The sequence below is a fragment of the Cervus elaphus genome, chromosome 14 (genome assembly GCF_910594005.1).
Source record: "Cervus elaphus chromosome 14, mCerEla1.1, whole genome shotgun sequence".
NCBI lineage: Eukaryota > Metazoa > Chordata > Mammalia > Artiodactyla > Cervidae > Cervus > Cervus elaphus.
The window spans coordinates 6,640,451-6,660,438 of NC_057828.1; the positions used below are offsets into that span (position 1 = coordinate 6,640,451).

At 44.9% G+C, this 19,988-nt stretch overlaps 3 protein-coding genes and 1 non-coding gene across 11 annotated transcripts in view; 2 read left to right on the top strand and 2 right to left on the bottom strand.

The window, feature by feature from the left end:
* The window catches only part of RBBP5 (RB binding protein 5, histone lysine methyltransferase complex subunit), a 39,683-nt gene extending 33,380 nt beyond the window's left edge, over positions 1 to 6,303 (bottom strand). For 2 of the 6 annotated variants that reach the window (XM_043923209.1, XM_043923205.1), the window contains exon 1: positions 6,149 to 6,303. In XM_043923209.1, coding sequence (XP_043779144.1) covers positions 6,149 to 6,167 — 19 coding nt within the window. In that variant the 5' untranslated portion in view covers positions 6,168 to 6,303. The remainder of the gene's footprint in view (positions 1 to 6,148) is intronic. The other 4 variants (XM_043923210.1, XM_043923204.1, XM_043923208.1 and 1 more) reach the window with 3 other exon arrangements.
* A 6,300-nt stretch (positions 6,304 to 12,603) lies between these two features.
* On the top strand, positions 12,604 to 13,725 carry LOC122707636 (prohibitin-2-like). The gene has a single exon (XM_043923338.1). The coding sequence runs from the start codon at positions 12,668 to 12,670 to the stop codon at positions 13,550 to 13,552; it is 885 nt and encodes a 294-aa protein (XP_043779273.1). The 5' UTR covers positions 12,604 to 12,667; the 3' UTR covers positions 13,553 to 13,725.
* A 198-nt stretch (positions 13,726 to 13,923) lies between these two features.
* DSTYK (dual serine/threonine and tyrosine protein kinase) overlaps positions 13,924 to 19,988 on the bottom strand; it is a 76,006-nt gene continuing 69,941 nt past the window's right edge. For all 3 annotated transcript variants that reach the window (XR_006344870.1, XM_043923335.1, XM_043923334.1), the window contains one exon: positions 13,924 to 14,136. Coding sequence is in view for 2 of the 3 variants with exons in the window: in XM_043923335.1 (XP_043779270.1) it covers positions 14,081 to 14,136 (56 nt within the window). In the remaining variant the exon portion in view is untranslated. The remainder of the gene's footprint in view (positions 14,137 to 19,988) is intronic.
* TRNAG-GCC lies at positions 15,532 to 15,603 on the top strand. The gene has a single exon. It is a non-coding gene; the product is annotated as a tRNA-Gly (tRNA).

The window sequence follows — 19,988 nt, forward strand, 5'->3', positions numbered from 1 at the left end:
TGGGGGCAGAATGTGAATAAAGGAATATTTTCAGTCACTGTCTATAAAAATGGGAATTTTTACAGCAGTTTGGAAAAGGAATCTGACAGCATCTATTAAAAGCAAAAATATCCCTCATCTCAATAACCCTACAACTGGAAACCTAAACAGAACAATGGTACGTAAGGACAAGGGTTTTTAAAGTATTGCTCTTGATTGCAAAAAAAAAAAAAAAACTCCTGCCCCCGAACTGGAAACAAAGTAAACGCCTATTGGTAGAATGAATGAACTGCTGTATTCAAAGATGGACTGTGGTCGTGTAGTCACTAAGTTGTGTCCAACTCTTTTGTGACCCGCCAGGCTCCTTGGTCCATGGGACTTCCCAGGCAAATATGGATAAATTACATTCATTCTCTTGAGAATTTTTATGTGTACTACTTAAGTGAAAAAAAGACACAAAGTATATATAATCCAATCTCATTTTTTTGTTAACATGTGTATATACACACATACAAATACGCAGAGAGAAAAATATGGAAGGAGATACATGGGATTATCAACAAAGAAAGGAGGAGGGAGGGGGAAAAAAAGATGACTTTAAAAAAAATAAACATTTATAGCAAATTCTCTGGTGGCTCAGCGGTTAGGACTCCACACTTCACGCAGAGGACAGAAGCTCAATCCCTGGTCGGGGATGAAGATCCCACGTGCCATGGCAAATAAAGACATAAACAAATAAATAAGCACTTATAGTTAAAATTCTATACTGTGTGTGTGTACCTAACATGAATGCATTAAAAATCATTAGCTCTGTCATCTCCTAATGTGTAGGAATAGGCTTCCCAGGTTGGTCAGCATTAAAGAGTCTGCCTGCAAATGCAGGAGACGTGTGTTTGATCCCTGGGTTGGAAAGCTCCCCCAGAGAAGGAAATGGCAACCCCTTCTAGTATTCTGGCCTGGAGAATTCCATGGACAGAGGAGCCTGGTGGGCTACAGTCCATGGGGTCTCAGAGCCAGACACAATTTAGTGACTAAACAACACTTGCATTGTTTCCACTGCTGTGATAAATATTTACTGTATAGGTTAATTTGAAACACATAAAGAAATTTAATGAGTTTTCTAAACTTGAACTCATGCTGGCTTATCAATTCTTTCAAGTACTCAAACTTGCATTTATCATTAGCAGCTACCCTTACTAAATGCTTGTGTGTCAAACTGTACTAAGATTTTCTGTATGCTGTCTCATTCAATCCTCTCCATTCACTATTAAGGGAGTACTATCATAATTCATTTCACAGTTAGATTAAGTCAAGTCATTTCCCAAACTAACAGTGAAAAACTGGCAAAACTGGAACCTGACCAAGAAACCGTACTCTTAAGTATACATGCACTATAATCTATAAACTTGCCCAAATTTGACCTCAAGGTTACTAGTCTATGATTTACAAAACTCACCTGTCCTTTATTAAAAAGTCAAAATCTTGCCCATCTCCTTTATTTCTGCATGTCTTTTCTCTCCCCAAGACACAAAGATCCTCAACACTTTCACATGCAAGTTCCTTCCAGCCCAAGGAACATAATTCAAGCAAGAGAAGTGAGCTAAATGACCCATCTAACCCTCTCTCTATGAAGGACTTCCCTTTGCAACGCCCACTGGTCACTCTATTTGCCCCGCTGCCCCCTCCTCCTTGCCTTCACACTCCACGTAATGAAGCCGCCTCATTCTTACAGGATTGACCTTTGATCACATTAGCTTTCCTGAAACTTTTTTTTTTTTAATTATTACCTACAGTTCTTTTTTTTTTTTTAATGTGGACCCTTGTTTCTGTTTGGGTTTTCGGGTGAGAGGCATGTGGAATCTTCGCTCCCCGACCAGGGATTGAACCTGTAACCCCTGCGCTGGAAGGTGATGTCTTAGCCACTGGATGACCAAGGAAGGCCCTCCTGGCCTGATTCTTAAAAGCTGGTGCCAAGCAACTATATGCCAATGATTTAAAAACAAATAAAGCTGGTGTCACCCTCATATTCTTTCAGCAACGCACCCTTCTCTTTTTGAGAATCTGAGTTTAGACTGCTTTCAGTGGGAGCACGCCAGTTCCTGCAGGGGCCTCCTCTTTTTTTCTAGTTACAATCCCTTCTCCAAACTGCCTTTTGGCTTTCTAGGTCTTTAGAGACTTCTTTCTCCCAGTCTGATGACATGGAATAATACCTATTCCCTAAACTGCTGAACATCTTCCTCCTTAAAAACTTGGTATCAGGAACTCTTAAAATTTCAAGGTCCTTTTCTCCCAGTGGAAGTATTTTGGACTTGCCAACTAATTATTTCCTACTGTAACAGTTAGGTCCAGGTAGCAGTTTCCATTCCACTTCCTCAATCTAACAGGTGATGACAAGAGTCAGCACCATTTCTTTTTAGAGAAATGCAACCTGCAAGTGGCTAAGTAACTGATCTTACCGCAACCTAATCTGATGCCACGGCTGCTGTAATTACTACATTTCCCTGGCTCCACTCTGGCCTCCATTATCAATCCTTAACAAAGCTGCTACAGCCTGTTTTCTAGGCCCCAAATCTCATCACATCACTTACCTGCTCAAAAATCTCCCCTGCTAAAATAAACTATATACTAAAATCCTAGGCACAGTTTTAGAAAGCAATAATCTGGCCCCAACCAGTGTTTACTATTTTATCTTTGACTAAATCCCCATTAGCACCTGGGACAGAATCTTGCATAATCCCCCCTAAGCACCAGCTGTAAGCTACTATCATGTCCATGCCTCAAGTTTGCCCCTACTGTTCTCTGCACTGGTAATCACCTTCATCATCTCTTCCCTTTGGAAAAATCCTACTCCATCTTTACTGTCTGACTTAAATGACGCTTCTGCTATAAAATCATCCCCAAATTCTACTGCCGCCCCAACAACGCAGAATTAACTGCTCTTTCAGCTGGACTCCCATAATGGATTCCTACCATTTATTGTGGTTCCACATCATACCGTCATCTGTTCACACCCCTCTCCTCCTGTGTGTGCATTAGTCGCTCAGTGTGTCCAACTGTTTGCGATCCCTATGGACTGTGGCCCACTAGGCTTCTCTGTCCATAGAATTCTCCAGGCAAGAACACTGGGGTGGATTGCCACTCCCTTCTCCAGAGGAACTTCCTAGCCCTGAAGTCCCCTCAGACCAGGGACTGAGCCCTGGCCTCCTGCGTCACAGGCTGATTCCTTACCATTTGAGCTACAGGGAGGTCCTCTCCTAGTTCTACGTATCTATCCGGGGCAAAAACTGTACTTACTTCAGTGTTTACCAAACATTAGGACCCAATCCACCACAAAGGGATAAATCATTCAGTGAGCCACACAAGTTCTTTAATAGATTAGAACAGAAGATATCAGAGGCCACTGAGCAAAACAACAATTAGTATCATTTTGAGAAACTTAGTTACATGTATATACAATGGGTTATGACAAAATACATTTCTTACTGTGAGTTGAAGTTAAGTTTGAAAAACTTACTTAACTTTTATCTCCAGTGCATACTGCCTAATACACAGCAAGGCCTCGGTGGCTAAGACTCAGTGCTCCCAACGCAGGGGGTCTGGGTTTGAACCCTGGCCAGGAAACTAGATTCCACACGCTGCAACTAAGACCCGGCAGAGCCCAATAAATAAATAAATTTTTTTTTAAAAGAGAAAGTGGTTGCAGAGGTAAAGTATGTGAGAGTCCACACTGAGAACACATTATCACCCTCTCCTTACAGCCAGACACGCTTTAGTGTGCCCCCACAGTCACGTCACTTCTGTCCCTGTCTCCTCTTCAATAATCAACCTTCTCACTGGGAAAATTCAGTCACTGCCATAGAAGATTATAGCCTTTGAATCCGGTCAGTCTTTTAAACTGTCTAACCTTCCAATGCTAATGTTCCTTCCTAAGTTTTACCTGCATGAAAATTCTGTACCATACAAGAAAACTCCGTCCTATGACTCTGCTCTCTTTCAAGGTATGAGCCTATTACTTCTCCTCCATCCCCAAGTTTTTTAAAACAAGAATCAACTCTGCCTCCATTCCATCTCCCACATCTCCCCAAACTGTAATTAGCTTCTGTTCAAGTTGCTAAGGAGTCCCAAGTTGCCCAAAAAGTGAGTAGCCCTTTCTCAGTTCTGAGCCTCAACTGCTCTACAATTGCTTCTTTGGAAGACAGCACACTAACCTGTATGCTCTTTCACCTCTAATGAATACATTTATGAAAAGCACTTGAAATCAGGCCTAGCTCAGAGTAAGCAGCATGTAACCGTTAGCTGGTATGTTATCACTCATTCCTCCTCTTATCCTTGAGAGAGCGATTACTATCCAAGATTCTGTCCTCAGCGGTTACCTTTTCTTCGCCTCCCACTTTCTCCCTGGGTCTTATCATCTACCCACAAGGTTTTGATTAGCTTACCTGTAGGAGTATTATAAACCTCTCATAAAAACAAACCTCTCTCCTAAATCCCAGGTCAACACTTGACATACCCAATGTTAATTGTCTTTTCCAGATGTTCTTAAATGTTTATGAATAGCACCATGATTGAGTCCCATCATTTTTCACTCCCCTCTCTTCCTCACCACCAGCACCGCCACCACCACCATCACGATAAGCAATCAATTTTCAAACTGTCAACTCTACATTCTCTATGTCTTTTCTTCCCATTTTCTAGTTCAGATCTTCTGTATCCCTCATCTACCCTAAGCCCTCCAAGCTTGTTTCACAGCTTCCAAGACTCCACCCCACACTGTTGTCAGATAAACCTTTTTTTAAAAAAATCATAGCTCTGACTGAGTTACTTAACAGGTCAAAACCTTTTAACGCATCTGCTCTACTTTCCTTAAAAAGCAACACTTCTCAGCTGGGCATTTAAGAGCCCCCACAGACCAGACAGCAACAACCCTGTCTCTTCACCTTCTCAGGTTATTCACAGTACCCACAACCTGGCCAAGCGGGAAAGTATCTTTAGGATTCATTTCACTGACACCTTAGCACAAACATATTCCTAAGAAGCATTCCTCCCAATATTTTCAACATTTTGCCAGTCTTAGATATCCACTCAAAACTGCAAATCCTCCACAGGTTTTGTTTTTCTTTCTGGATTACCTTTCTTGCTCTGCCCCAAAGATATTCACTCCCTCTTTTCTTTTAGATGTTCTTAGCCCTTTGCTATTGTTGTTTAGTGGCCAGTCTGTCTGACTCTTTCGTGATCCCATGGACTGGCATTTCCCAGGCAAGAATACTGAAGTGAGTTGCCATGTCCTTCTCCAGGGGATCTTCCCTACCCAGGGATCGAACCTGAGTCTTCTGCATTGCAGGCGGATTCTCTCTCTACCGCTCAGCCACCAGGGAAGCCCTTAAAAGCAAAAACCACTCCTTAAAAAGCTTTATAGTCCTTAGGAGCGTCAGCATATCTTCTGAATTTAATTTTTTTAAAAACATAAACAAACATATTAAGTCACTTAGACGTTCTTGAAAACCTGACATCCTTAGGCTATGATGCTAAACGTTACCTGATGAAAACCCAGAAAGACCTACAGTTTATAAAGAGACTGAGTAAAGGGTGGGGAAGAAATGAATCAGAGTGTGTGACAAGAGAAAACGGCCTTCCAGCTCACTGTTCAGTGTTTGACACAGCGTCCCTGCTAAGTAACATAAAGTCAAGGCAACTGGATTCCAGCGCCAACTGTACCATTTACTTGCTTAGTGCCTTCAGGTCAGCAGCCTCTGAGTTTTTCATTTACTCAATGAGGCATTGCTACTACAAAACACACAAGTTCCCCTCCTTAGGCACCCATGTTTCACCAAACCCTGACAAGTGCTCAGAGCCTCACCTCACTTCCTAGGTTCCCGCCCCAGCGTAACTCTGGTCCTGCTCTGGGCTCCTGCAGCACCTGTATTCGAAAGTAACTCGCAAACTACCTGTCCCTGTCGTTCCACCACTGAACTGCAAAGCACGCCCGAAGAGAGCGACAAACTCCGCTCGGGCAGATGCCCGGCTTCCCGCCCCAGTCGCCGCTCCAGACCGAGGCGCCCACAGATCCGTCCAGAGCCGGGTCCCTGAGGCTGCAGGCGCGTCCCCTCCGCCTGGGCCCCTCCTTTCCAGGACCGAAGCTTCCCCCGGACGCAGCCACAGCCCTCCTCACCCAGCAACTCGAGGTTCATGCCTGAGGACTCCGGCCGCCCGGCCTCGGCTCAGCGACGACACCCGCGCCCGCGCCCGCCCGCGAAGCCCGCGTCCGAGTCGGGGGCGCCGCAGAGCGCCGGCGCAGGCCCCGGAGACTCCCTGCTTCAGAGGACCCCGCGGCTTCCGCCGCCTGCCCTCGCTTCCGCCTTCGTTTCCGGGGGGCTGTCCACAAATATGCCTAACCAAAAAGAAGACGGACCACCCTCGGAACCACTTGAATGTGGTATTTTTTAAGGAACGAAAATGCTGTCGTCACTCGGTTTTTCCCACGTGCCAGAGTTTGGGGCTGTCCCCGCGAGGCGCGAGGTAAGTGAGTTAGACGGTTCAGGCACAGACTTAGACGACTCACCCGCCCTTGCTGTGTGCTCCGCGCGCCGTCCCGGCGGGGTGCCTCGGCCGCGACTGAAAGGTTCCGGCTGGGTGCCGCTTAAGTAAAGGGGCCCGCGGGACAGGTCGGTCCCAGAGCTTGCGGCGGGTCTCACGGCGGTCACGGCGGTACTCAGCCCGTGCGCGCGCTGCTTGTCGGGTACCTGTCTTAGTCTGGGAAAGTTATTTCACGTTTGTAAAGGTATGTGTCGATCCCACGGAAACGTCCAGTGGCATTTATACAAGGATCTACCCTATACCCAGCGTTCGCCAAGACGCCGAAAGTGAATGGGAACGAGAGGTGACTGCGTTCCCTGGAGCTCAACCAGGCGGGGCTGTGATGAGATGCCCAAAGCAACGACAGAACGGTTGATGTAATTAGCGAACGGGCAAATTCTATATAAACGAGCTTTGAGTATGGGTGCTGTGGGCAATCATTAAAAAAAAAAAAAAAAAGCAAAGACAGGCATAAGTGGCTGCAAGAAAAAAAAAAGGACTGAAGCTAGATCCTCTTATCTAAAACCAGTCATCCCAGCTTCACTCTTAGTACTAACTTACCCTTTGGGCAGTATTTTGTCCTCCGTGCCTCAGTCTTGTTATATGTAAAATGGGGGTGGTGCTTACAGGGTTATTGTGAAGATTGAGTTAACACATATAAAATACTTAGAACAGCAAATGCCTACTAAATGTTAACTATTACTACTTTCCCCTAAATTATTTCACTTCCTTGAGACTGTTAAGGTAGCTGGTGGCTCCATTTCACCAAGTGCAGTAATTGAGGCCCAGAGAAACTAGGCATGTTAAAGAAAAAACCATCAAAGGCCCAAAACGGCATCACTTGTACTAAGTACAAAAGTACTTAAAAGTACTAAAGCCGCAGATAACTGAATCTAGATCTAATACCTGACCTAAGTGCTCTCTCAGCCTTCCCCAGAAACGTAGTCTTTATCGGCTCATCTGAAGTTTTCTGGTCCGCACCAACGAGGTAATTCTCTCCTGGGCCCTCTCCACTCCAGCCTCCACCCCAAACTCCCCCTGAAGGAGCAATCTGCATGATAAAACCCCTGCCATTTCCTTCCTCCCTGAAAGAAGGTTTCTTGGCCTAAAAATTATCCTTTCTTTTCTTCTGCTAATAGCTCCCTTACCCCACCCTTCTTCCTATAAGAAGCTTCTGAAATGGCAATCCACTCCAGTACTCTTTTCTGGAAAATCCCATGGGTGGAGGAGCCTGATGAGTTACAGTCCATGGGGTTGCAAAGAGTAGGACACGACTGAGCGACTTCACTTTCTTTCTGTTTTGTACATTCTCCCGGAGTGCCCTTCTGTTTACTAGACGGGATGTTACCGATCTAGTTTAATAATGCCAATTAGATCTTCAAATTTAGTGGGTTGGATTTTGGTTTTTAACAGGCAAATTGCATTCCTTCACATATCCAAAACATTGCCAAAATGTCATCCAAAATATTTTACTATTAACAATGACTGTAGGAGTATTTCTGCACACCCTTGTGATCATTCATTATTAATCTGTCCTCTGAAACTCTCAGTTGGGGATAGGTGAAAAAATGTCATGGTTACATTTATTTCTTAATGAGGATGATCATCAGTTTTTCACATGTACAAATGTGTGTTTTCCTCTTCTGTGAGGTGATCTGTGCATATCCTTCACCTATTTTTTGGATGGAGTATTCATCTTGTAGGATTTTTAGGCAAGGAATAATCTGATCAGATTGATGTTTAAGAAAGAAAATAAGGACAGTGTGGAGTAGGGATTGATTAGAGGGGTGGAGAGTAGTCAGGAGATTACTGTAGTAATTTTGTAGAAATGAGGAAGACTTACTTAACTCAGAGTCACAGTGGAGGAAAGAGAAGGCAATGCGTTCAGGAGAGAGGTACCAGACAGAGCTGACCAAAAGGGAAGGACATGTTGCACGCGGAAAGGAACAGGAGGTCAGTGGGCTGGTGTTGCTGTAGGAGGTAGATGGGCTCCAGGTTAGGCATTTACAGCTAGCCTCCTGTTTACATTTCATGGGGCATGAAGAAGTGGGCTCCAGGCTGGGTACTTAAAACTTAGCATTTCTTGAGCCGAGAGATAGGTGGGCTCCAGCTAAGGCATTTACAGTCAGCCTTCTGTTTGCCCTCCGAAATGGAAGTGACAACAGAAACAGGGTAAAGAGCCAGTGTTGGTCTCTTACAAATACCTTAAGGTAACAGTCATGACAAGGACCCAGAGGGGTGAAACCCTGTTAAGAGTAAAGAATTAAGGGATCTCCACTCCCCCTTCTTTTTGGACAAGGGAGACACTATACTTTTGCAGAAAGGCTCCTTGTGGATCAAAAGTCAAGAGATACTGCCAGGCCATAATGAACCTTGCTCCTCTCAGAAGCCTGCACTTCGAGATCCATGTTGGCTGAGGGGTGCGTGTGTACCCAGGGGAGGCTCCCAGGTAGGTCAGGTGTGGGAAGAGAAAGCAGATGATTGCCCAGAAGGAAGACAAAGGCCCGGCAGAACTGCCTCTTTACCGTGCCCCTCCCCACTAGGGGAGACGCCCAAACCTTTTCTCTCTGGGGGTGCGTCTCTGCCTTGCTTCTGTCTTAACTGTTGTGGGATGGGCTTGGGTTGGAAAAGAATTTCCAGACATGAGACAGAATGAGAGGGAAATAAAGTTTATTAGAGTGGGAGATGCTGTTAGTTAAAGGGAGAACCGACGTTGGTCCACTTTTATAGCCAGGGTCCAGGGAGTGGGATAGGGGTCTTGCAGGTCATTTGCTGATTGGATGCGGCTCGTATACTGGGTGGGGGAAGAGTAAGGCAGATACCTCCTCCCTGTGGGGTGGCGCGGAGACAGGTTATACTGCTCAGGAGGACCTGAAATCCATTAACAGTTACAGCATGGGGGAGGGAAGGATGATAAGGGTCTGGTTTTTCTGTTCCTGCATTCCAGGACCCTCCTCAGTTTCATCTGCTCCTTCGTCCTTGGGTCCCTTGGGTCACCACGCTAAAACGTTTCTCTGAGTGCTGTCCTACTTGTGCTCTGTCTCTAGTGATAAATTTGTACCTGCATTTACACTTTCGGCCTCCATAATAAAATGCATTTTTCACTGGGCGCCAAGATCAGTATGACTTCCATGTTCCTGTTCTGCCAAAATAGAGAATGTAGGGAAAGAAATAGCTTTGGTAATGTAGGTGAAGAGGACCCCAATGGGGCATGTTAGGCTTGAGGAGCCTGTGAGAAATTCAAGTGCTCCTATAGATGTGAAGTTCAGAGAAGTCTAAGCTAAAGATCTTCTGTATTTCACGAATTCTACTGTGTATACTTTCCCACATTTAAAAATCTCTGAAATAGAAATATTTCTTACATTTGATTGTATCTCATAATTATCTAGCAGTGGGTTTGTTTCTTAGCACTAAGAATAACTAAGATAGGATAGTCAGGTGTGTTATACTTGTAGTATCTTTGATGAAAAAGTGTTACTGGTAGTTTGTTATTGGTAGACTTCTACTTTACAAAAGTCTTTTTTTTTCCCCAAACAAGTTGTACAGCATGCAAAATCCCAATTCCCTTGCCAGGAATCACACCCTTGCCCCCCCTGCAGTGTAAGTGCAAAGTCCCAACCACTAGACTGCCAGGAAATTGTCTACAAAGTCTTATTAATACTACCAACTGCAAAGGAAGGTACCCAGATTTGCATGTTGAAGGAGAGAAAGGGAAATTTAATATTCTTCCTTCTCACCCTGAAGCAGCTTGTACCAGTCATTCAGATTGTTTGTAAGAAAGAACTTTTTTTAACCTAGGCCCTCATTAAAGGCTTTGACAGATCCTCCTGAAATTAGGCCAGCAGGTATTTACCTCTTTTCCAGGTAAAATTCAGGAATTCTCTGAGTGGAGCACCTCCTGATCAGCCAGAGTTTGTTCTGCAGCTGGTTCAAATCACAGGGACTATGGTGAGGGCCAGGAGATTATTGTAACATGTCAAGGCTATAACCAGTGGTTCTCAGCTTTAGCCACACTAAATTTCTTCTCACTGGAATTTCTTGGGCATTTCAAAATAACATAGGTGCCTGAGCCCCACACCAGAGATCTTGGCATTCATTACAGAATCTACCTAGAGCATTCCTAGGCATGTTATATTAAAAAACTCCTGGGTGATTTTAATGTTCAGACAAAGTTGAGACCCACTACTGTAGTACAGGACTGGGGTGCCACCCAAATTATTGGCTGAAACAGAGTGAAGACTTTCTCAGAAAGTCTCAGAAATACCCCTGACCACAGTCTACGCTTATTGTCAGAGATTACAGACTTCAAAGGGAGAGCGAAGAAAGAAAACATTTTATGGACAGTAACATTAGCACAGCTCCCAGTTCCTAAAGAAAGGCAGGATTGGCAGAGGAGAATGATCTGTGACAATCACTTGAATATATACCTCCAGCTATGGAAAAATACACATACACATGCTGTTTGTAATTGCAAAATATTGGAAACCACCTAAGTCTTCATGGGCTTCCCTGATAACTCAGATGGTAAAGAATCCACCTGCAATACAGGAGACCTGGGTTTGATCCCTGGGTCGAGAAGACCCAGCTGGAGAGGGTGCTCAGCAGCAAGAGGAGCCAGCGCGGGGGAAGCCCCCAACTGCCGCAGCCAGAGAAGAGCCCCCCGCAGCGGTGAAGACCCAGCACAGACAAGAATAAGTAAATAACACACTTTAATTTTAAAGATTGAGAAAGAGCTCTGTGAACTGATATAAAGTGGTCACCAAAATGGGCTTCCCTGGTAGCTCAGCTGGTAAAGAATCTGCCTGCTCTGCAGGAAATCTGGGTTTGATCCCTGGGTTGGGAAGATCCCCTGAAGGAGGGCATGGCAACTCACTCCAGTATTCTTGCCTGGAGAATCCCCATGGACAGAGGAGCCTGGTGGGCTACAGTCTGTGGGGTCGCACAGAGTCAGACAGGACTGAGCGACTAAGCACTCACGCACACACACAACACAGTTGCCAAAACGCTGCCAAGAGAGAAACACAAAGCACAAAGATTTATCTTTAGAATGCTGCTCTAAGTAAGAAAGGAATTTGAGGAAACATACTGCGTTTGCCCGTTTGTGTAAAAGAAATGCAGAAAAGATACAGCAGAATATAAGGGGACTGGTCCCCTATAGGGAACGGGTATGAAGAGAAGGGCAGAAGTTGGGGGAGGTAAACGTGAGTGGGGTGATGGAGATGAGGAAGTGGTGACTGACCCTCAGAGCCGTGGTGGCGTACCACATACCCCCAAATAAAGTAAAACCAACTAGGCTGTGGAGAGAACCAAGTGGAATAAAAGTACCAACAGTGACCCTATTATAAAGCAGTCACATAGCCACACTGAAAAGGATGGGGAGGAAAGAACTAACTTGAACTGGGAAACAGCATCTTGATTGGATACCATAAGCCTGAAGACAAAAAGAACTATAGAACTTCCTGGTGACCCAGTGGTTAAGAATCAGCCTGCCAATGCAGGGGCATGGGTTCGATCCCTGGCCCTGGTCCAGGAAGGTTCCACATGCCTGGGGGCAACTCAGCTCATGCACCGAAACCACTGATCGCCAGCTCCTCCACAAGAGAAGCCGCCTAAATAAGAGGCCCGAGCACTGCAGCTGGAGTGGCCCTTGCTCGCCATGTCTAGGGAAAGCCCATGAAGCAACAAAGACCCAGTGCAGCCAATAAATTTTAAAAAGAACTAAAGAAAGTATCACCACTAGGTAGACACTGGTAGTTGGTGCAGACAAGTTCCTTTAATGAGTGATAAGGGCAGAAGTTTGAGAAGAAACAGCATTTGCATACTCTCAAAATGTCTACCATAAGATACTTATTGAGAAGCTCAATAGAAGTCACTTTAAGTGATAAATGTCAACATCACCAATAATAAGCTGCATAACATCAGGAACCTGTGATATAATTCACTGAGGATGCACATCATACCTGTAATATTCAGTCTACTTATGCTAAAACATCAAACTCAAATTGAGGAGCCTTTGACAAAATGACTAACTAGTACTCTTCAAAAAAGTCAATCAGCCCGTGAGCACCTGGGGCCTGGACCCTCGTGTGAAGGGTGACATCCCTAAGCGGGGAGCATGGTAGAGGTGGGCCAACACCCCCTTCTTACCACTGGTGCCGCCGGCCTCAAGACCGAACATGGCCCAGAACTTGAAGGACTTAGCAGGATGGCTGCCCTCCAGGCCCTGGGTATGGGCACAGCGCTGAAGCTACTGCTGGGGGCCAGCGCCGTGGCCTACGGCATCCACAAATCGGTGTTCACCGTGGAAGGAGGGCACAGAGCCATTTTCTTTAATCGGATTGAAGGCGTGCAGCAGGACACCATTCTGGCCGAGGGCCTTCACTTCAGGATCCCCTGGTTCCAATACCCCATCATCTATGACATTCGGGCCAGACCCCGAAAAATTTCCTCCCCCACAGGCTCCAAAGACCTGCAGGTGGGGAACATCTCCCTGCGGGTGCTGTCCCAACCCAGTGCCACGGAGCTGCCCAGCATGTACCAGCGCCTGGGGCTGGACTGCAAGGAGCGGGTGTTGCCGTCCATTGTCAACGAGATGCTCAAGAGCGTGGTGGCCCAGTTCAACGCCTCCCAGCTGATCACCCAGCGGGCCCAGGTGTCCTTGCTGATCCGACGGGAGCTGACAGAGAGGGTCAAGGACTTCAGCCCCATTCTGGACGACGTAGCCATTACCCAGCTGAGCTTCAGCCGAGAGTACATGGCTGCTATGGAAGCCAAACAAGTGGCCCAGCAGGAGGCCCAGCGCTCCCAGTTCCTGGCGGAGAAGGCGAAGCAGGAACAGTGGCGGGAGATCGTGCAGGCGGAGGGTGAGGCCGAGGCAGCACGGGTGCTGGGAGAGGCCCTGAGCAAGAACCCAGGTTATATCAAGCTGCGCAAGATCCGGGCAACCCAGAACATCTCCAAGACGATCGCCACCTCACAGAATCGTATCTCTCACTGCTGACAACCTCATCCTCAACCTACAGGGTGAAAGTTTCACCCGGGGAAGTGACAGTCTCATCACGGGTAAGAAATGAGCCTGGTGACCAAGAACTCTGCTTCCAGGGAGGAAGTGGATCTGTTTCTGCCCTGGTGTTTGAGGAGTCACCTTGGGGCCCACCCCACCCCCACCCCACCCTCACCCCCCTATCATGAGATGGTCCCTCTGCATCGCTCCTCCCAACCCTTCTGATGAACAAAGACTGACCACTTCTGGGGCAATGACTTTCCTCCCTGTGTTGGCCAGGGGTGTTGGGACAGTGTGATTTCTCAGTGATTTGCTACTGTGTTGATTCCTCCCTGGTGGTCCGGAGGCGATAACCACCACCCCAGGAATTCTCAATAAATTTTTATTACTGAAGCTGAAAAAAAAAAAAGTCAATCATGAGAAATAAGGAAAGACTAAGGAGCTTTTACAGACTGCACAAGACTACACAGGGAGAGAACCAAGTACAATGTGCGGTCCTGGACAAGATCCTAAAGTAGAGAGACATCAGGGCTGGACCCAGAGAGGGTCATATGGAGTCAGACGTCCTTTATATGTGGAACCTGAAAAGAAACAATACAAATGAACTTTCTTACAAAACAAAAGTACTCACAGACTTAGAAAACAAACTCATGGTTGCAGGGTGTGTGTGGAGGGGAGGGATAGTTAAGGATTTGGGGAATGTCATGTACACACTGCTATATTTAAAATGGATAATGGACAAAAACCTATTGTATAGCACATGGAGCTCTGCTCAAAGTTAGGTTTCAGCCTGGATGGGAGGCAGGGGTTTGGGGGAGAATGGATACATGTATATGTATGGCTGAGTCCCTTCACTGCTCACTATTAGGTCTTTAGTTAGTAGTATTGCAACAATGTTAATTTTGGAGGTTCTGATAACTGTACTGGAGTTAAGGTACAGATGGTGACATTAGGGGAAAATGGAGGAGGGATATATGGGAACTGGTAAGCCTATCTTTGCAACTTTTCTATAAGTCTAAAATTAATTCAAGTTAAAAAGGACAGGGGCTTTCCTGGTGGTTCAGTGATCAAGAATTGGCCTTCCAGAGTAGGGAACATGGATTTGATCCCTGGTCCAGAAACTAAGATCCCACATGCCATGGGGCAACTAAACCCAAGCGCCATAACTAGAGAGAAGCCCATGCGCCTCAAAGAAGACCTCGTGTGCTGCAACAAAAAATCAATGCAGCCCAAAAGAAATACTCCATGTTTCCACTGCAGGGTACATGGGTTTGATCTGTGGTGGGGGAACTCAGGTCCTGCAGGGTGCTCGGCACCACCGAAGAAGAGAAAGACATTATCTTCTCCTCCAGCTCTTCTCATGAGAGTGGTTCATGCAAATCTATTTTGCCTAACAATAAAATGAAGGCACAAAAACTTAGAAATAAATGGGTGGCTCAGTGATAATGTAAATAATTCAGGCAATTCCACATAAATTACTGGATCGGAAGAGGGGATAAGAGAGCCCAATAATGGTGTAAAACATGTCAATCTAAAGTGATAAATTAAAAAAAAACAGGAAACACTGGTTCCAACTCTAGCACACAGAGTCTAGAAATTCCTTTTGGAGGCTGTTCATCCAGGTCCATCGGGTGAAGCAGCTTCAGGGCATGAGACCTGTATAGTCACATAAGACCCCACACTTAGAAGGGCCACACACTTGGTTTAATGTTCTGCTGTTGCCATCTTGAAAGTCTTAATTTTTGAACAAGGAAGTGCTGCCTTTTCATTTTGCACAGGGCCGTGCAGATCACGTAGCTTGTTCAGTCTGTCTCCGCTTGTTAGCCACAAGTGTGCAGAAGGAGGACCTTGGGCACATGGTGCTCAGTATCCCCTGCCACAGTTGACTGCTCTGTGGGTAAGACCCTAATTCAAACTGCACTCGAGGAGACTTCTTACCCGAGAATTTGAAGGAGGAGCTAATTGGCCTCTGAGCTTCCCTGGTGGCTCAGTGGGTAAAGCGTCTGCCTGCCATGTGGGAGACCTGGGTTCGATCCCCAGGTCGGGAAGTTCCGCTGGAGAAGGAAATGGCAACCCACTCCAGGACTCTTGCCTGGAAAATTCCATGGACGGAGGAGCCTGGTGGGCTGCAGTCTGTGGGATTGCAAGGAACTGCACATGACTGAGTGACTTCACGTCTCACTTCTAATTGGCCTCCATAGTCTGACACTTCTAGTGAAGAGAAGAGACATATTAGAGGGCCATTTGCTCCTAAACCATGATAGTTGGCCTCAGATTGAATAATAGTTTCAGAAACAAGTCAAAGATGATACTTTCTGCGCCCAGTTTGTTTCCAAGAAGATACTGTGTTAATTTCCTCTCATTCTGTTAAATATCTTGGACCTTTGTAAAAGATAACCTTTTGGGGTTCTTTTTTTGGGGGGTGGGCACCACATGGCATTCAGGATCTTACTGCCCCAACCAGGCCCCCTGCATTGGAAGGTCTGAGTCTTAACCATTAAACTGCCAGAGAAGCCCCAAAGACAGCCTTTTGGTTTGTGCTATCCCAAAACATTTTTACTGATGGGCAAGAATGCTAACTAATTCTGCTCCCCAGCAATGGAGAGTGTTCAAACCCCATGTTGTGTTGGAAAGGTTTTAAGGAAGGAAGTATCATTTCAAACTGCAAAGACTTACAAAACTATTTCTAAAACCAAACCCAGACATTCAAAATCACTTTACAAGAGAAAATCCACAGTTGCTCCTCTTTAAAGACAGGAAAACATTGCATAAAGGAAAAAGCAACACATAAACCCTTGGTTGGTTTCCCCTCAGTTCTCTGGCTCTCCAATTCACTGTGATTATTTCCATCATCTTTTGTGGACTGGATGCTAATATACTTGAAGTTCAAATTAAAGCCCTTCAAGAACATTAGACAAAACCTGATGGGATTTTCAATGCAGTTTTTTCCCCCATTTACCTTTGTACCCCTAGTCTAATAGGGCCTTTTTTTTTTTTTTTCAAAGAAAGTTATATAACTTGTTATAGAAGTCAGAGTTCAGGCTATGGGTGCTCCAAAAAAGAGAAAAATTGCTCCGTTTGGCAATAAACCTTTATAGAAGGAAAAAGAAACTTATTTCCCGGTGTCTTCACCCTCAGTTCTCTGTAAATGGAACCTGAAGTCCACCTCATGCCAGAATCTAGTCTCTTTTTAAGTCAGAAGTGAATATCTTTATTAATTTTTAATACACTTTTAGAAAAGCAGTTTTAGGTTCACAGCAATATTGAACAAAAGGTACCGGAATTTCCCGTATGCCTCTTGGCCCCACGCATACATCTCCTCCCCCATTATCAACATCCCTACCCAGAGTTGTAATTTTGTTACAACTGGTAGACATACAATGGTACATCGTTATCATAGTTTACCTAGGGTTCACTCCTAGATTATATATCCTGTGGGTTTTGACACATCTATAATGTCATGTACCTGTCATTGTAGTATAGGGGTAGTTTTATTGCTTAAAAAATCCTCTGTGCTCCTTTCATCTTGCCTTCCTTTCAACCCCTGGCAAACATTGATCTTTGAACTGCCTCCATAGTTGCGCCTTTTCTAGAATTTCATAAAGTTGGAATTGTACAGTGCATAGTCTTTTCACATTGGCTTCTTTTATTTAGTAATATGTGTTTAGGTCCCTTCCATGTCTTTTCATGGCTTGATAGCTGATTTCATTTTAGCACTAAATTCCGTTGTCTGAATGTATCAGACAGTGTTTGTCCACTTACCTGCTGAAGGACATCTTGGTTGCTTTCAAGTTTTGGCAGTTACCCGTGAGTCATCTATAAATATCTGTGTGCAGGTTTTTGTGTGAACATAAGTTCTCAGTTCCTTTGGATAAATACTAAGGGCATGTATGTAAGAATATGTTTAGTTTTGTAAGAAACCACCAAACTGTTTTCCCAAGTGACTGTACCATTTTTCATTCCCACCAGCAATGAATGAGAGTTCTTGTTGCTTCATAGCCTCGTTAGTGTTCAGCGTTGTCAGTTTTATTGTGTGCAGTGGTATCTCATTGTTTTAATTTGCTCTTCCCTGATGACATGTGATGTGGTGCATCATTTCATATGCTTATTTGCTATCTGTATATCTTCTTCCATGAGGTCTGTTCAGAACTTTGCCCATTTTTAAATCAGATTGAGTTTTAAGAGTTGTTTTCCTTCTTTTCCTTTGGTATTATATCTAAAAGCCATCACCATACACAAAGTCATCTAAATTTTCTCCTGCCGTTGTTTAGTAGCTAAGTCGTGACCCCATGGACTGAAGCACTCCAGGCTTCCCTGTCCTTTGCTATCTCCTGGAGTTTGCTCAGATACATGTTCGTTGAGTCAGTGATGCTATCAAACCATCTCATCCTCTGTCACCCCCTTCTCCTTTGGCCTTTAATCTTTCCCAGCATCAGGGTCTTTTCCAACGAGTTGGCTCTTCACATCATAGGGCCAAAGTATTGGAGTTTCAGCTTCAGCATCAGTCCTTCCAGTGAATATTCAGGACAGATTTCCTTTAGGATGGACTGGTTGGATCTCCTTGCTGTCCAAGGGACTCTCAAGAGTCTTCTCCAGCACCACAATTCAAAAACATCAATTCTTAAGTCCCAGCCTTCTTTATGGTCCAACTCTCACATCCATACACGACTACTGGAAAAACCATAGCCTTGACTATAACCTTTGTCGGCAAAGTGATATCTTTGCTTTTTAATATGCTGTCTAGGTTTTTCATAGCTTTCCTTCCAAGTAGCAAGCATCTTTTAATTTCATGGCTGCAGTCAACATCTGCAGTGATTCTGGAGCCCAAGAAAATAAAATCTGTCACTGCTTCAACTTTTCCCCTTTCTATTTGCCATGAAGTGATGGGATTGGAAGCCATGATCTTAGTTTTTGAATGTTGAGTTTTAAGCCAGCTTTTTCTCCTAGAAAAATGTTATATTCCAGGAATTTTATAATTTTGCATTTTACATTTAGTTCTGTGATCCATTTTGAGTTAAATTTTATGAAGGTATAAAGTCTGAATCTAAGTTCATTTCTTTGCATGTGGATATCTAGCTGATCCAGTACCATTTGTTGAAGACTGTCTTTTCTCCACTGTATTGCCTTTACTCCTTTTCAAAGATCAGGTGCCTATATTCATGTGGTCCTATTTGTCTGTTCTTCCACTAACAGTGTAACTGAGCAGGATCCTAGCCCTGCTGTGTCCTTAGCCTGCCTTTTGTCTGTGGGAAACCTTTAGCCAAAGAATAGATTTCATCAGAGAAGTGAGAAAATGCAGAAACAAAGGAAAAGTGACATGAGACCAAGTAATAATAATGTACACATTAAGCATAGTCAAGGACCTTTAGTTCCTTCTCAAGGGTTATAGATAATATTCTGAGCCATATCCTTGAGTTGTCTCATAGATACTGAAACTCCCACCTGGTAGAAGAAGTTAACTACTGATGACCAGACTGTACCCGTGACTTAAGCTGCAACAATTCCGAGAATTGGCCTCAAAGCAATGGTAACACACTGCCCCTGGAACTGAAGATAAACTGTATTTAAAGTAACCAAGATGACACTGGTCAGACCACTGATGACCAATCTGAAGATGATTGTCAGAACTGACTATGTTGTTTCTGCATGTAGCCCTCTCCCAGGGAATAAGAATAAAAGCTCTTATTCCCTGATTGTCAGCAGGGGGAGTCGGCCTTTGACAAACGTCCACTTCCACTCCACTCCGTCTCCCTCGCCGACCCCCACCCCAACCCCTGGCATTGCTGGCATCCAAAATAATGCAAACTTTCCTTTCCATCAACCTGGATTCTTTAATGACTTTGAGCAACGAGCAGCTGGATCCCACTTTGGCTAACAGTATCACACTGTCTCGATTAGTGCACCCTTACAGTATATCTTGAAATCAGTTAGTGTCAGTCCTCTGACTTGGTTCTTTTCCTTCAGTATTGTGTTGGCTGTTCTGGGCTTTTGCCTCTCTTTATAAACTTTAGAATCAGTTGGTCCATATCCACAAAGTAAGTTGCTGGGATTTTGATTGGAAATGCACTGACTTTGTAGAATTATGCTGGGAAGAACTGACGTCTTGATAATATTGAGTCTTCCTACTGGGCTTCCCTGGTGGGCTCAGATGGTAAAGAATCCACCTGCAGTGTGGGAGACCTGGGTTCGATCCCTGGGTTGGGTAGATCCCCTGGAGGAGGGCATGGCAACCCACTCTAGTATTCTTGCCTAGAGAATCCCCGTAGACAGAGGGGCCTGGTGGGCTGTGGTCCATGGGATCGCAAAGAGTCTGACACAACTGAGTGACTAAGCACAGCACAGCACCCAACAGGATGGAGTATCTTTCCATTTATTTAGTTCTGCTTTGACTTCTTTCATCAGAGTTTTGTAGTTTTTCTCCTATAGAATTTAT

Coding starts and splice junctions, on each gene's coding strand:
- LOC122707636 (XM_043923338.1), top strand. CDS start 12,668: ATGGTAGAGGTGGGCCAACACCCCCTTCTTACCACTGGTGCCGCCGGC.